At 43.4% G+C, this 16,086-nt stretch overlaps 1 protein-coding gene across 8 annotated transcripts in view; it reads left to right on the top strand.

The window, feature by feature from the left end:
* Positions 1 to 16,086, top strand: part of LOC134351697 (contactin-1-like) — a 752,292-nt gene that overhangs the window by 373,567 nt on the left and 362,639 nt on the right. For all 8 annotated transcript variants that reach the window (XM_063058216.1, XM_063058217.1, XM_063058215.1 and 5 more), the window contains 3 exons: positions 7,329 to 7,424; positions 12,668 to 12,874; positions 13,632 to 13,731. In XM_063058216.1, the coding sequence (XP_062914286.1) occupies positions 7,329 to 7,424; positions 12,668 to 12,874; positions 13,632 to 13,731 (403 nt within the window). The remainder of the gene's footprint in view (positions 1 to 7,328; positions 7,425 to 12,667; positions 12,875 to 13,631; positions 13,732 to 16,086) is intronic.

The following is a 16,086-nucleotide window of genomic DNA, read 5'->3' as shown; positions in this document are numbered from 1 at the left end:
TGCGTCAAAAGGGCAATGTTATGATAATCATGGGAGATTTTAACATGCAAGTAGATTGGGAAAATCAGGTTGGTAATGGATCTCAAGAGGCTGAATTTGTTGAATGCCTATGAGATGGCTTTTTAGAGCAGTTTGTCATTGAGCCTACCACTGGATTGGGCGTTCTGTAATAAAGTGGAGGTGATTAGGGAGCTTAAGGTAAAGGAACCCTTAGGAGGCAGTGATCACAATAAGATTGAGTTCAACTTGAAATTTGATAGGAAGAAGGTAAAGTCTGACATAGCAGTATTTTGGTGGAGTAAAGGAAATTACAGTGGTATGAGAGAGAAGTTGGCCAAAGTAAATTGGAAGGAGATGCTGGCAAGGATGACAGCAAAGCAGCAATGGCTCGAGTTTCTGGGAAATATAAGTAGGATAGATATATTCCAAAAACAAATAAATACTGAAATGGCAAAATAGTACAACTGTGGCTGACAAGGGAAGTCAAAGCTAATGTCAAAGCAAAAGGGAGGGCATACAGCAAAGCAAAAATTAGCGTGGAGAATTGGGAAGCTTTTAAAAAGCTACAGAAAGCTACTAAAAGAACCATTAGCAAGGAAAGAATGAAATATGAAAGCAAGCTAGCAAACAATATCAAGGTGGGTAGAAATAGCTTTTTCATGTATATAAAAAATAAAAGAGAGATGAAAGTGGATATAGGACCGCTAGAAAATGAAGCTGGAAAAATAATAATGGGGGACAAAGAGATAGCAGATGAATTAAATGATATTTTGCATCAGTCTTCACTGTGGCAGACAGTGTGCCATTTGTTGACTGGTGTGAAGGAAGAGAAGTGAATGCAGTTACTTTTACAAGGGAGAAGCTGAAAGACCTAAAAGTACATAAGTCACCTGGACTAGATGAATGGTACCCTAGTGTTCTGAAAGAGGCAGTCGTAGAGATTGTGGAAGTAGTAGTAATGATCTTTCAAAAATCATTGGACTCTGGCATGGTTCCGGAGGACTGGAAAATTGCAAATACCAAACTACTCTCTAAGAAAGGAGGGAGGCTGCAGAAATAAAAGTATAGACCAGTTAGCTTGCCCTCAGTGGTTGGGAAGATGTTGGAGTACTTGGTGACACAGGACAAGATATGACAAGGTCAGCATGGTTTTCTTCAAGGAAAATCTGGCCTGATTAACCGGTTGAGGAGACTACAAGTAGTATAGATAAAGGGGACATAGTGGATAAGGTATATTTGGACTTTCAGAAGGCCTTTGACAAGGTGCTACACATGGGGCTACTTACTAAGTTAAGAGCCCAAGGCATTACAGGAAAGTTGCGAGCATGGTTAGAGCATTGGCTGATTGGTAGGAGGCAGCGAGTGGGAATAAATGCCAGTGACTGGTGGTGTTCTGCAGGGTTCGGCATTGGGACTGCTTTTTATGTTGTATATCAATGATTTAGATGATGGACTAGATGACTTTGTTGCCAAGTTTGCAGATGATAAGAAGATTGGTAGAGGAGCAGGTAGTGTTGAAGAAGCAGGAAGGCTGTGGAAGGACTTAGACAGTTTAGGAAAATAGGTAAGAAAGTGGCAAATGAAATACAGTGTTGGAAAATGCTCAGTCGTGCACTTTGGTAGAAGAAATAAATGTGTATACTATTTTCTAAATGGCGAGAAAATCCAAAAAATATGAGATACCAAGGAACTTGGGAGTCCTTGTGAAGAACACCTTAAAAGTTAACTTGCAGTTGAGTCGGTGGTATGGAAGACAAATGCAATTTTAGCATTCATTTCAAGAGGTCTAGAATATAAGAGCAGAGATATGATGCTGAGGCTTTATAAGGCACTAGTGAGACCTCATTTTGAGTATTGTGATCAGTTTTGCGCTACTTATCTAAGAAAAGATGGGCTGGCATTGGAGACGGTTCATAAGAGATTCACAAGAATGATTCTGGGAAGGAAAGGGTTATCATATGAGGAGCATTTGCTGGTTCTGGGCCTGTACTAGCTGGAGTTTAGAAGGATGGGGGGGGTGGACTATCACTGAAACGTTCTGAATGTTGAAAGGCCTATAGAGAGTAGATGTGGAAAGGACATTTCCATGATGGGAGAGTCTAGGACAAGAGGGCACAGCCTCAGGATAGAGCGGTGTCCATTTAACACAGAAATGTGGAGAAATTTCTGTTGCTAGCGGGCGGTGAATTTGTGGAATTTGTTACCACAGGCAGCTGTGGAGGCCAGGTCTTTGGGTGTAATTAAGGCAGAGGTTGATAGCTTCTTGATTGACCACAGCATCAAAGATTATGGAGAGAAGGCCAGGGAGTGGGACTGAGGAAGAGAAAAAAGGATCAGTCATAACTGAATTGTGGAGCAAACTTGTTGGGCCAAATGGCCTAATTCTGCTCCTACCTCTTATGGTCTTGTGATATTTTGGGCTGAGACCTTCATTAGGGACTGAAAATGAAGAGGGAAAGACACCAGAATAAAAAGGTGGAGGGAAGGGAAGGAGGACATGCTAGAAGGTGATAGTGAAGCCAGTGGGTGAGAAAGGTAAGGGATTGGAGAAGAAGGAATCTGACAGGAGAGGAAAGTGGACCATGGGAGAAAGGGAAGTAGGAGGGGCATCAGATGGAGGTGATTGGCAGGTGAGGAAAACAGGTGAGAGGTCAGAGTAGGAAATAGAAGAAGAAATAAGACGGAGGAGAAAAGGAAACTATAAGAAAAAATTACCAGGAGGAGAAATCGATATTCATTCCATCAGGTTGGAGGCTACCCAGACTGAATATGAGGTGTTGCTCTTCCACAGTGAGAGTGGTCTCATTGTGGCAGCAGAGGAGGTCATGGACTGATATGTTGGAATGGGAGTGGGGATAGGAATTAAAATGATTGGCCACCAGGAAATTGTACTTTTTGCAGATGAAGCGGAGGTGCTCAACAAAGCAGTCGTCCAATTTACCTTGGGTCTCAGCAATGTAGAGGAGGCCACATCAGGAGCACCAGATACACTAGACGGCCTCAGCAAATTTGCAGATGAAGTGTTGCCTCACCTGCTGGGGTTCTGATTGGAGGTCAGGGAGGTGGTGAATAGGCAGGTGAGCATTTCTGACGCTTACATAGATACAGTATACACCGGGAGGGAGATTAATGGGGTAGAATGAATGGACGCTGGAATCACTGGAACCCTGTGGAAAGTGGAGAGTGGAGAGTTTACCTCAGCATCGTTGTCGATACTGATTCAGGACATCGTCATGGATATAGAAATCCAAAGTTTAACAGTCAAGCTGCCCTGGGACATTTCTGTCCCTGGATTCGGGATCATGTCCAGTGACTTACTACAAAATGTAAATATACTTCCATCCCTGAATCTGGCATCTACACTGGGCATTTGCTTCCTTGATAAGGTGAGGCCAGGCTGTCCATTGTTTCTATGGGGGCGGGGGGGGGGGGTTGCCTAGCTGGGAAAAAAAGGAAACATGGGAAGATGTTTTATTTTATTTTATTTCTTTTATTTGATTTTTAATGCTTTTCCAGTGTTTGCCAGGCAGTGTTGAGTCATTCAAGTCACCCAGACACTGGTCCCAGCACTATGCAAGTAAACTCTGGCCCAACAAAATTGAAGCCCACATCTCCCAAGTCAGCTTTTGAGCTACGCGTTCAAAGCTCTCTGTTCTTTTTGAACCAATTGTAGTTTGCAGTGGGCTTAGGTCATGATCCAAACATGATGTTCTCTGGCCACTGGTTGTTGGCATCTGTGCTGAGGGAACCAGATCATTCTTTCTAGGCTTCTCCTACTTTTGTGCATTCATATTAAGAACATTGTGTGCGAAGAGGATGAGGATTGTCTGTCAAACCTTCCATAGCTGATTAGCTTTTGTTGTCCATAGCTCTAACCAGGGTTTGGAAGGATTCCATGCGAATAGATTTTAAAATGAGTTGACACATTGAAAGATTATCTTTGGGTGAAGAGAGTCCTTTAGTCACTTAATCCTTTTGCTACAGAACTTCTGAGCTACCATTGTAACATAAAACTGGATTAAGTATTCCAGAATCTGGTCTTGGGAACTCCTTGCTGCCAATTTGTTCCTGTTCTAACTCACCTTCAAGGGATGGGGTGGGAAAAGTGGTCTTCTGGAGAAGAGTTTAGAAATCATTGTCTACGTTGGCTGCTTTTGCTTCATGTGAGCACTGTTCAGCAAGCAGAACATTACTCCCACTACAGGCAACATAAAAGACAGCAGTCCAGCATTCGTATTCCAGTCTTGTTCCTGAAGGTGAATGAATCCACTCAAAAATCCAAGTGCTTGGTGATTGTTTGCACATTCACATGTCTAAAGTGTCAGTGCACTTCCATGGATTTATTACAGATCCGGTACAGAGACTCTTGAAAGATTTGGTTAGAATCTTCCAAAATGATTAACTGTGAGATTTGACTGTCCACACTGATGTTGTGGCTATCTTAAACACAAGAGATTCTGCAAATTCTAGAAATCTTGAGCAACATACACAAAGTGCTGGAGGAACTCAGCAAGTCAGGTAGCATCTGTGGAAGGGAATAAACACTGAACATTTCAGGATGAGAACTTTCATTTAGGAAGTGGCTATGTTAGTCAAGAACCTTAGTGAAAATATTGCTGCATTACTTCAACCTGTCTTCACTCTGATAGGCACATCTTTCATTGGGAGGTCTAATGTCTATGCAGCTGTAGATACTTTTCTTAAGAGGAAATAAAATCTAGCTGTGGTATTCTTCTTTTAAGGTATTCTCCCAGCTTTGATTGGGAAGAGAAATGTGCTGTTTGCTTGATGGTATCCATGGGTCCTAATTAAGTTGGTGTTATTTTTATCCTTAACTTGCTAACAGATCATTTTGTTAATGATTTGGTTAGACAGTATTTGGGTATTCAGATTGGCCTGATTATTAAGGGTCCCCTTGGAAGATGCAAAAAAGGTTTTGATAAAAGCAAAGAGAATTAGAGGAAATGTATCATGTAGAAGGAAAGCATCATCTTCTTTGCATTGAAAATAGAGCTCTCAAGCTTAATTCTTCCCAACTCCAGCAGTGTTCTTAACTCTGTAAATCATTGTTCTTTAAGTAGACATCCCAGCCCTGTTTAAATGTGATGAAGGTTTCACCATACTTTCAGTCAATGAGTCCTAGCTTCATCTACCCTCCAGTGTTTCCGTTGATCAGTTTTAAATCTTCACCCTTTCAGTTTTGACCACTCACAGCTCAAGTAATGGGTCCATCTTGGCTCCTTATAATTTATGAACCTTAGTTCAGTCACGGTCTACTTCCTCTGCTCTGGAAAAGACAGGTATATCCAATCTTTACTCAGAACTGCACATTTGCAAGACCTGCAACCCTTTCTTTAAGTCTCCTGTGCACTCACTCTGGTGCAGTCACATCTTTCCTCTAATGTGGTTACCAGAATTGTGCATGATACGCAAGCTGTGGTTTAATTAATATTGTATACAGTGAGGATAGTTGGTGTCCTCATACCCCAGTGAGTTAGAGACACACCTGTTCCAGCATGTGAAGTCAGCTTTGGCAGACTGAGTGGATGAAAACTACAGTAATCTCTAATGGCCAGGAAGGTGGTACTGCAATGATCTGTGATGAGTGAGGGGCAGCATAAGACACAGAAGACATCATGGTCATCCACTGCAACTATGGAAGACCCCAGTTTGTGATGCACGTTCGTACCACTGGACCCGGACTTCTGAGGTCAAGAGAGTGGAATTACCCTAGTGCAATGGCTTTTCCACTTTAAAAACTCTCCCGCACAGGGTTCCTGTCATCATTGGACACAACAGATAACCACCACCCACCAACACCAACACCACAGTTTTAGCATGATCCTCTGCTCTTTTATCCTCTTCTAATACGATCCTCAATGCCTTTTTATTTTTTAACTACTTTATTGACCTTTAAACATTCAAAATTTTCACTGTTCCTCTACTCTACTGAACAGTCACAAATATGAGCAAATCTGCAGATGCTGGTATTTCAAGCAACACACATAAAAGATCCTGGTGAACGCAGCAGGCCAGGCAGCATCTACAGGAAGGGGTACAGTCGATGTTTTGTGCAAGACCCTTCGTCAGGACAAACTGAAAGAAGAGCTAGTAAGAGATTTGAAAGTGGGAGGGGGAGAGGAGATCCGAAATGATAGGAGAAGACAGGAGGGGGAGGGATGGAGCTAAGAGCTGGAAAGTTGATTGACAAAAGGGATATGAGAGGATCATGGGATGGGAGGCCTAGGGAGAAAGAAAGGGGGAGGGGGGAAGCCCAGAGGATGGGCAAGGAGTATAGTGAGAGGGACAGAGGGAGAAAAAGGAGAGAGAGAAAAAAATAAATTAATAATAATAATAAATAAATAACAGATGGAGTACGAAGGGGAGGAGGGACATTAACGGAAGTTAGAGAAGTCAATGTTCATGCCATCAGGTTGGAGGCTACCCAGACAGAATATAAGGTGTTGTTCCTCCAACCTGAGTGTGGCTTCATTTTGACAGAAGAGGAGGCCGTGGATAGACATACTGAACAGTCTCCTGTTTGCATCGGTTCTTTTGCCTTGTTGATAACCCAACCCCTCACACTTTCTTGGATTAAATTCCATTCATCACTTTTCTGCCCATCTAACCAGGCCATCTGTAACCTCCTGCAGTCTAAAGCTTTTCTCCTCATGTGAAATCCCAGTTTCAGTGTGATCTAAAAATCTTTTGATCTCATCTCTGTATTTAGGTTTAACTTTAGTATTTCCAACAGGCTGGGTTGTGAGTGTCTGACTTACGGACTGCCATACCAATGAGCCACAACAATTAGAGACTGTCAAGACAAGCAGAGCTGGGAGCACTGAGCAAACTCACTGAGTCAGTGAGGCTGTCTGGTTACTGCTTTTCCCGTGCCTGATCACTCTCCTGCCACATCTGTTGCTGTGATCCTCTCCCACAAACGATTGTTCATTTCCAACTTCTGAGAACTTCAGGTTTCCATCACTTCTTAGGAACAGAACCCTTTTGTGACCTGAGGACTTCCCTTATAGAAAGCAAAGGACGAAGAACATTATGTTTTCAGCTGCAGTTGCTGGGGAAACTTTTAAGTCACCTTGACCATTGAAGATTTCAGATTCAGTCAGGATTGTAATGTTTTTAATTGTTAAAAAAAAAGCTGTTACCTTAACTGAAATTTTAACCAAAGTGAAATTGAAATTGCTTAAATTGGGCATCAGACTTCTTCTCACTAAGAGGTCTGGTTTAAAAATGTGGGGTTGTACTCTTTGAAATTCTGCTTGTTATTGCTTTTGAGTAAAAGGGATTTTTTTGTCATCTTTCTCTTGCAGATCTTGAAAGGTTTCCAACTGATGAGCGACAGGCCGTGAAGGCAAGGGTAGGAGTTGGCGCAATGCTTTTGTGTGCTGCCCCTCCGCATTTTCCAGGTACTTCCACAATTCCATGAATTTTACACAGATCAATCTCTTTGTTTTAAATTTCATCTTTCTTTTGCAACTGCCCTCCCTCCAACCCCCACAGCACTAACCAATCCATCTCATCATATTCTGGCTTAGATAGGATCCTGTCACTGTCTAAAGGATGTTGAACTTGACAGCTCATTATGCTGTTAGGGGATAAATTATAGCTGGAAAGCAGATTAACCCAGTGATTAATATCTTGCATCGCTGGATGTGACCCAGTGAGCTTGAGATTGCTTGCTGCAAATACTGTGAAATCTGGCTTGTGGCATTTAGCTCTGGCACTTAATCTCCTTTTCCAAAGGATTATGGGAATGTTATTGGTCTGTTGTAATTTTTAGTTTGAAAATATGGATATTTTGATGCTTTTTAAAGGTATTGCACTGTTCTGGGATCTTGTTGCAAGCAATTAAAATCTGTGAAATGACTGTGAAACGTTGGTAACTGTAAAAGCTATCTAATCATTCATTTCCTTCAGGAACTTGGTTTCATTTGTGACTCCAGACTGTCCAGTGTGGTTGACTCTTAAATGGCCCGGCAAGCCAATTCATTAGGGGAGTGATTATTGATGTGAATGAATTATATAAAACAGGAGTATTAAGGATTTTTGCTATGTACTTTTTGTCGTGCCGCTTGTTATCTTTTGAGTAGAACATCAAACAGTACACCACATGAACAGGCCACTTGTCCTCTGCTGTCTGTGCAACCATGGTACCAGTCCAAGATGATCTTCAGAGATAAACATGAAGAGACAGGACAGTGGATATTTTAGCACTGGAACGTTTTAGCTTTGGATGGAGATTGAATAAGTTATTTTCTTGAGAAACCAGGCTTAATACAGGTTGCAGATTAAGTTGAAATAAAATTGGTTCCCTTGACAATAGAATCAAGCACCAGTAGTCATGGAGTTAATATAATTGGTAGGATTAGAGGGGAGATGAAGAAATATTTTCTTCAGCCAGATTGTTGAGGAGGCTCTGGAGCATACTGCCTAAAAAGTTGACAGAGGCTGATGTCCACATCACATTTAGAAGGTGCCAAGAAATCTCATTAACCCATGCACGGCTGTGGATCCAGTGCTAAGAGGTCTAGGGAATTGGTACTAATTCTGGGCTTGGTTCCTGGACCAATAAGTGTGTTTTTCAACTCTGCTTGTCCAGTCTAAACCAAATGCAGTTGATAAGTATATACCGAGTATTATTATATTTTAAAATGATTTGTTAGTTTGAATCTGCAGCAGAATAGAACTTAGCACAGGACAGGCTCTGCAGCTCACATTGTCGTGCTGAATTAACTAAACTAATTACATCTAATCCTTTCTGTCTGCATTTGTCTCTCCATTCTCTATGTATTCATGTGCCGATCGAAGAACCTCTTATATGCCTATATCATATCTGCCTTCACCTCAACCCCTGGCAAAGCATTCTAGGTACCCACCACTCGCTGTGTTTAATAAAAAAAAGTCCATTGTAGTGCAAAGTCGTCCAAGTGCTTCTATACTGAGGTGGTGATTAGGGTTGTGCAGGTTGGTTCAATCCAGATACTTCTCATGAGTGGAGATCAAAAGCTACTTTGGGATAAGTACTTTATTTGTAACATCTGGAGGAGCAAAAGCCAAGATCACAATGGTAGCATCAAATCTGCAAGAAGATAATGTAACCTGGCAAGTTGAGATCACTGCCTGAGGGCCTTTGCTCCCTCTTCTGTTTTCAGGTCAGTTGTTTAAATGAGGGACATTTTGGTCCTGTGTAGATCTCTCACCATCTTGTGGCTGTGAACAGTCACTACGTGGAAGCAGCTAATTCCTCTAACATATATTGGATTTTGCAACTCTTACCATAAACATAAATTCAAGAACAATATATTGTCGCTGAAATTAGAAAGAAAACTGCAGAAGCTGGAAATCCGAAGTACAAAGAGAAAATGTTGGAACAACCCAGCAGCTCAGGCCGCATCTGTGGAAAGAGCAACAGTCAATGTCTCGTGTCAGGCCTCTGAGATGTCGAGGTGCATATATCAGGGAAGGGATCACTATTTCTTTAAATACCAATCTGCACAAACTGGGGCCTTCAGCAGGGAGATGGGCAAGTAAGACGATGGATGATTAAGACTATGGTTATTTCTTCAGTAGTTAGATCAGGGCACGACTGTGCAAGTGCGTGGACGTCAGCCAGTGAGAACAGCGAGAAGAGTTTAAAAGGAGACGGTTATTTCTTCAGCGGTTTGATCGGGGCATGGCTGTGCAAGCACGTGGACATCAGCCAGTTAGAATAGCGAGAAGAGTATAAAAGGAGACACCTTATAGAGCGGGCAACAGAGCAGATGGGTTCAGAGTAGAAAGGCTTTGGCTCAATGGGGCTTCGGCGATAACGGGTGGAGGCCATGTAGATTGTTGGTGTGGAATACAGACAGGAAGAATATGTGTGAGGCCAGTGTTCTGTACTGGGTATCAGATGTGGGAAGTCCAGGAGACTTCCAGCCTCCTGGACGGCCACATTTGCACCAGGAAGCTGAAGCTCCCTAGGGACCGTTACGGAACTGGAGATGCAGCTCGATGACCTTCGTCTGGTCAGGCAGAATAAGGAGGTGATAGAGGGGAGCTACAGGCAGGTAGTCACACCGGGGCCTCGGGAGACAGATAAGTGGGTAACAGTCAGGAGAGGGAAGTGCAGGAGTCAGAGGCTAGAGAGCACCCCTGTGGCTGTACCCCCTGACAATAAGTACTCTTCCTTGAGTACTGTTTTGGGGGATGGCCTTCCTGGGAGAAGCAACAGTGGCCACGCCTCTGGCACAGAGTCTGGCGCTGTGGCTCAAAAGGGTATGGAAAGGAAGAGGATGGCAGCAGTGATAGGGGACTCTATAGTTAGGGGGTCAGGCAGGCGATTCTGTGGACGCAGGAAAGAAGCACAGATGGTAGTTTGCCTCCCAGGTGTCAGTGTCCGGGATGTTTCTGATCGCATCCACAATATCCTGAAGTGGGATGGTGAACAGCCAGAGGTCATGGTACATATTGGAACCAACAACATAGGCAGGAAAAGGGAGGAGGTCCTGAAAACAGACTACAGGGAGTTAGGAAGGAAGTTGAGAAGCAGGACCACAAAGGTAGTAATCTTGGGGTTACTGCCTATTCCACGTGACAGTGAGTATAGGAATAGAGTGAGGTGGAGGATAAATGTGTAGCTGAGGGATTGGAGCAGGGGGCAGGGATTCAGATTTCTGGATCATTGGGATCTCTTTTTGGGGCAGGAGTGACCTGTACAAAAAGGACGGGTTGCTTTTGAATCTGAGGGGGACCAATAGCCTGGCAGGAAGGTTTGTTAAGGCTATTGGGGAGAGTTTAAACTAGGATTGCTGGGGGGTGGGAACCAAACTGAAGAGATGGAGGAAGAGGTGGTTGGCTCACAAATAGATAAAGCTTGGAGACAGTGGATAGGCAGGTGATAGAGAAAGGACGCATCAGACCGATGGTTTGAGATGTGTCGATTTTAATGCAAGGAGTATTATGAACAAAGCGGATGAGCTTAGAGCATGGATCAGTACTTGGAGCTATGATGTTGTGGCCATTACAGAGACTTTGATGGCTTAGGGGCAGGAATGGTTACTTCGAGTGCCAGGCTTTAGATGTTTCAGAAAGGACAGGGAGGGAGGCCGAAGAGGTGGGGGCGTGGCACTGCGATCAGAGATAGTGTCACGGCTGCAGAAAACGAGGAAGACATGGAGGGATTGTCTATGGAGTCTCTTTGGGTGGAGGTTAGGAACAGGAAGGGCTCAACAACACTAGGTGTTTTTTATAGACCACCCAATAGTAACAGGGACATTGAGGAGCAGGTAAGAAGACAGATTCTGGAAAGGTGTAATAATAACAGGGTTGTCGTGGTGGGAGATTTTAATTTCCCACATATCTATTGGAATGTCCCTAGAGTGAGGGGTTTAGATGGAGTGGAGTTTGTTAGGTGTGTTCAGGAAGGTTTCTTGACACAATATACAGATAAGCCTACACGAGGAAAGGCTGTACCTGATCTGGTATTGGGAAATGAACCTGGTCAGTGTCAGATCTCTCAGTGGGAGGACATTTTGGAGATAGTGATCTCCTTTACCATAGCATTGGAGAGGGATATGAGCAGACAAGTTAGGTAAGCATTTAATTGGTGTAAGGGGAAGTATGAGTATCAGGCAGGAACTTCAAGCATAAATTGGGAACAGATGTTCTCAGGGAACCCAGTACGGAAGAAATGTGGCAAATGTTCAAGGGATATTTGCATGGAGTTCTGCATAGCCACGTTCCAATGAGACAGGAAAAGGATGGTAGGGTACAGGAACTGTGGTGTACAAAGGCTGTTGTGAATCTAGTCAAGAAGAAGAGCTTATGAAAGGTTCAAAAAACTAGGTAATGATAGAGATCTAGAAAATCATAAGGCTAGCAGGAATGAGCTTAAGAAAGAGATTAGGAGAGTCAGAAGGGGCCATGAGAGAGCTATGGCAGACAGGATTAAGTAAAACCCCAAGGCATTGTACAAATTTGTGAGGAGCAAGAGGATAAGACATGAGAGAATAGGACCAATCAAGTGTGACAGTGGAAAAGTGTGTATGGAACCGGAGGAGATAGCAGAGGTACTTAATGAGTACTTTGCTTCAGTATTCACTGCGGAAAAGGATCTTGGCAATTGTAGGGATGACTTACAGCAAACTGCAAAGCTTGAGTATGTAGAAGTTAAGGAAGGGGATGCGCTGGAGCTTTTGGAAAGCATCAAGTTGGATAAATTACTGCGACTGGACAAAATGTACTCTAGGCTACTGTGGGAGGCGAGGGGGGAGATTGCTGAGCCTTTGGTGATGATCTTTGCATCATTAATGTGCAGGGTTTGGAGGATGGTTACATATGAATTGTGTGCACTTGAAGCAGTGTGGTCATGATGCACTATCAATTACTCCAAAAGACTGGGAGAAAATACTGAAAGGCTTTTATTAGCAGTAAGATGTGATGTATGTATATATATATATATATATATATATATATATATATATATACACACACACGTATGTGGTTTACCACAGGTCACCAGAACAGATTGTTAAGGGAGTTGTCCAGTGTCTCCTAGGGATATAGTGAGTTAATCCCCAATAGGGCAGTGGTATGCAATTTTCAAAATTCGTGTTTTTCTTCCTTTGAGCTCTGGTTTCCACGCAGATTTTGTTTGGTTTCCCCACAGATGACCTCAGGTATCGCTGGCTGCTGAACGCTTTCCCCAGGTTTATTGTGTCCAGCCGGCGCCATTTTGTTTCCCAGACCACTGGAAACCTCTACATTGCGAAAGTGGAAGACACCGACTTGGGCAATTACTCCTGTATGGTCAGCAGTCCATCCATTTCCAAAAGTGTTTTCAGCAAGTACATCCCTCTCATCCCTCAAACAGGTGGTAAGAATTAATCATTTTTGCTTTTGCAAATTTTTCCTCAAATGTTTGCTTTTCGGGACTTTTGTTTGTTTTGCAGATGGGATTTATTGCAGATGATTAAATGTAAAGAATCTTGAATCCAAAAGATAAAGGCATCCTAATATCTTCAGGATGCGATCTCTTGATTTTATAGTAAATTTCAAGAGTTCACGAGCTCTCTGGCATTTTCATGCGTTAACAGCGCAAACCTGCTATGGTTAGGATAAAATATTCAAGTACAGGGTAGGATAGATACTGCAAATCTCCCAATTTTGTGTCTTGGTTACATAAACATCTGAAGATTGAGTGGAGAGTTTTGGAAACACTTAGCATCGCAGGCCGCATCAATGGAGAACAGAATGGAATTAACATTTCTCTTCAGTGATTATTTACGCTGTCAGTGACAAGGTGAAAAGTGCAGGAGGAGTACTTATGGTGATTGATAGTTGTTGGCATGGACTCAATGGGCCGAAAGGCCTGGTTCCATATCCTATCCATCTGTGACCCCAGTCAGAACTGGTTCTTTCTCCATAGCTGCTGCTGCTTTGCTGACTGCTCCAGTCTACTTCTGCCTCAGCCGTCTTGTGGCTGAACGCATTGCGCCTTCAATTTAATTTTGTTGGAATTGCTATTAAATGATTGATGAAGGCTATTAAATGGGTCCTGACTATGTATGCTTGCTTCATTTTGTTCCAGTAGCAATGATCAGAAACACCCCCGTTTTTTTTTTCAATTCCAGGCTTAGTGAAAAGATATCCTGCTGACATTCGGGTGAAGTTCTCTGATACCCAGGTCCTGATGGGTGAAAATCTGACTCTTGAATGCTTTGCACTTGGAAAGTAAGTAGGAAGATTAAAGAAGTTGTGGTGTGAACAATGAGGGAGTCTCCCCTTGCTACGTTACTCTTCTTACAGTGTGTGTAGCTATTAATGAAGTGCAGTGTATATGGAGGAGCAGGAATAGGCAATTCAGCCTCTCACACCTGCGATAACAATGAATTCCTGATCTATTTCTCTCTGCGGTTCATTATCCCGTGAAACCCTTGCCTCAAAGCGATCTCAGTCTGAAATCAACTACTTAAGGCTCTAGCGTTTGGAAGGGAGAACTTGGCATTTCCCGTTCCCTGTGGGAGAGTGCTTCCTGATTTATCCCCTCACTACTCTGGGTGTAATCTCAAGATTTCCTCCGCTTGTTTTGGATTCCCCACTGCAGTGCTTGATGCCTGGGACTCGGTGGACTGAAGGCTGTATTTCTCTGTTCCATGATTCCATGATTTCACCATCACCTTCTCTATAGTGATAGGTGAAGGACAGTTAAATGGCAGCTAATCCCTGTGAAGCATGCATCCCATAATGAAAACCAGACCGATCGCACCTCAGTCATTGCAGTCTGATCACACAGTCTAGGAACCATTTTTCTGGGGGGGGGGTTGTTCATGATTTTCTTTAACATGATTTCTCATAGATAGATAGATAGATAGACATACTTTATTGATCCCGAGGGAAATTAGGTTTCGTTACAGTTGCACCAACCAAGAACAGAGTACAAACATAGCAATACAAAACCACAAACAATCAAATAATAATATGTAAACCATGCCAGATGGAAATAAGTCCAGGACCAGCCCATTGGCCCAGGGTGTCTGACCCTCCAAGGGAGGAGCTGCAAAGTTTGATGGCCACAGTCAGGAATGACTTCCCATGACGCTCAGTGCTGCATCCGGTGGAATGAGTCTCTGGCTGAATGTACTCCTGTGCCCAATGGTGTAAATTATGTTACACGCCGATGTCAGGTTGGCAGAGGGAGGGATGTACACAACAACCACAATTGAATGTGAGATTTCCCTTGGCATATAATATGGCTGGAGTCCAACAGCAAAAAGTTCAATATCCGGGCTACAAACACGTTCATTGATCGTAATATGACCAGGATTGCACCATCTGTTGTTAACCAGAACAGCAAGCCACCCCTCCTTTACGCTTACTGCTCTCAGTGCACTTCCGGTCAGCCCGAACGGTCTGGAAGCCCTTTATGGAAACGTTTTGGTCGGGTATGTCCTCATGCAGCCACGTTTCAATAAAACACATAACACTGCACTCCCGAAATGTTCTCTGACTCCTGGCTAGCGCTGTCAACTCGTCCATTTTATTACCCAGCGATCTCACATTGCCCATAATGAGAGAGGGGCGACACGGCTTATAACTCCTCTTCTCCATAAGACTCTGTTGTCTCGACCCGGTCCTCTTCCCTTGCCTTTTTGATCCCCCTCTGCATCCTCTGTGTGTTTCCCTCCAGATTTCAGCAGGGGTGTCCGCCACTCTGTTCACTAAACCGTCCAGCATAAGTACAATCAGCTGGTCCCTGGAATAAACAATGCAACCATACTGCTGCCCTGCTAATGAGATGTGTCCAAATGTAACCATTTCCAGCGCTAAAGACCCAAATAAAACTCTCTCCACCAGCATGTTAGAGAGGGTGTAGCTTCAACGTGTTACTGTGAAAAAAAAATACAACAAATAACATAAGTTAAAAAAGTAAGAAATCTAGTCGGAGCGGCTATAACAGGCTGCATGCACTGCTTGAGGTCACTCTGTAGTTATCTGCCCCGTGTTGTGTGAGTATGCAGGAAAATACAAGCCCAGTGCAGACCAACAGGCAGTATCCATTGGCCGGCTCTTCAACCATGAATGGTACATCTCATTTTTACTGTTCAGGGACACCCACACTCTTCTCTGCAGGAACCAGGAAAGGTGATGTCTTCTCCCCTTGGATTCCTGATTCACAGCCCAGGGGAGTGAGACCTTTAAGAGACAAAGATCAATGTAGCACAGGCAACAGGCTCATTGACCCAACAGGCACAGATTTATTGGCTCATCAACCCAATGACGGATGGTGCTGGTGATATATGGTGATGTTTTGCAGACAGCTAACAAAACTACTAACTATTCTACTAAATATACTTTCTTTCTGGACTGTGATTACTGCAGTTTGCAGCCCTTTAGTTCCCTTTGGGAATTGTGCTTTTGAATTGCCCGAACTATCTGACGTTTTGGCAGTATATCCTGAAGGATTCGGCAAACTGGACTCTGAAGAATGCAGGTACAGCCGCTGCGCCGTTGCTGGAGCAGACTTTGGCTGGATTAAAACTTTGGGCCCATTTGAAACCGGATTGAAGTGGCACGACCCAGGCGGGA

This window comes from Mobula hypostoma, chromosome 9, assembly GCF_963921235.1.
Source record: "Mobula hypostoma chromosome 9, sMobHyp1.1, whole genome shotgun sequence".
In the NCBI taxonomy this organism is placed as follows: Eukaryota; Metazoa; Chordata; class Chondrichthyes; order Myliobatiformes; family Myliobatidae; genus Mobula; species Mobula hypostoma.
The sequence above is the reverse complement of the archived record's forward strand: the minus strand, read 5'-3'. Positions and strand labels throughout refer to the sequence as shown.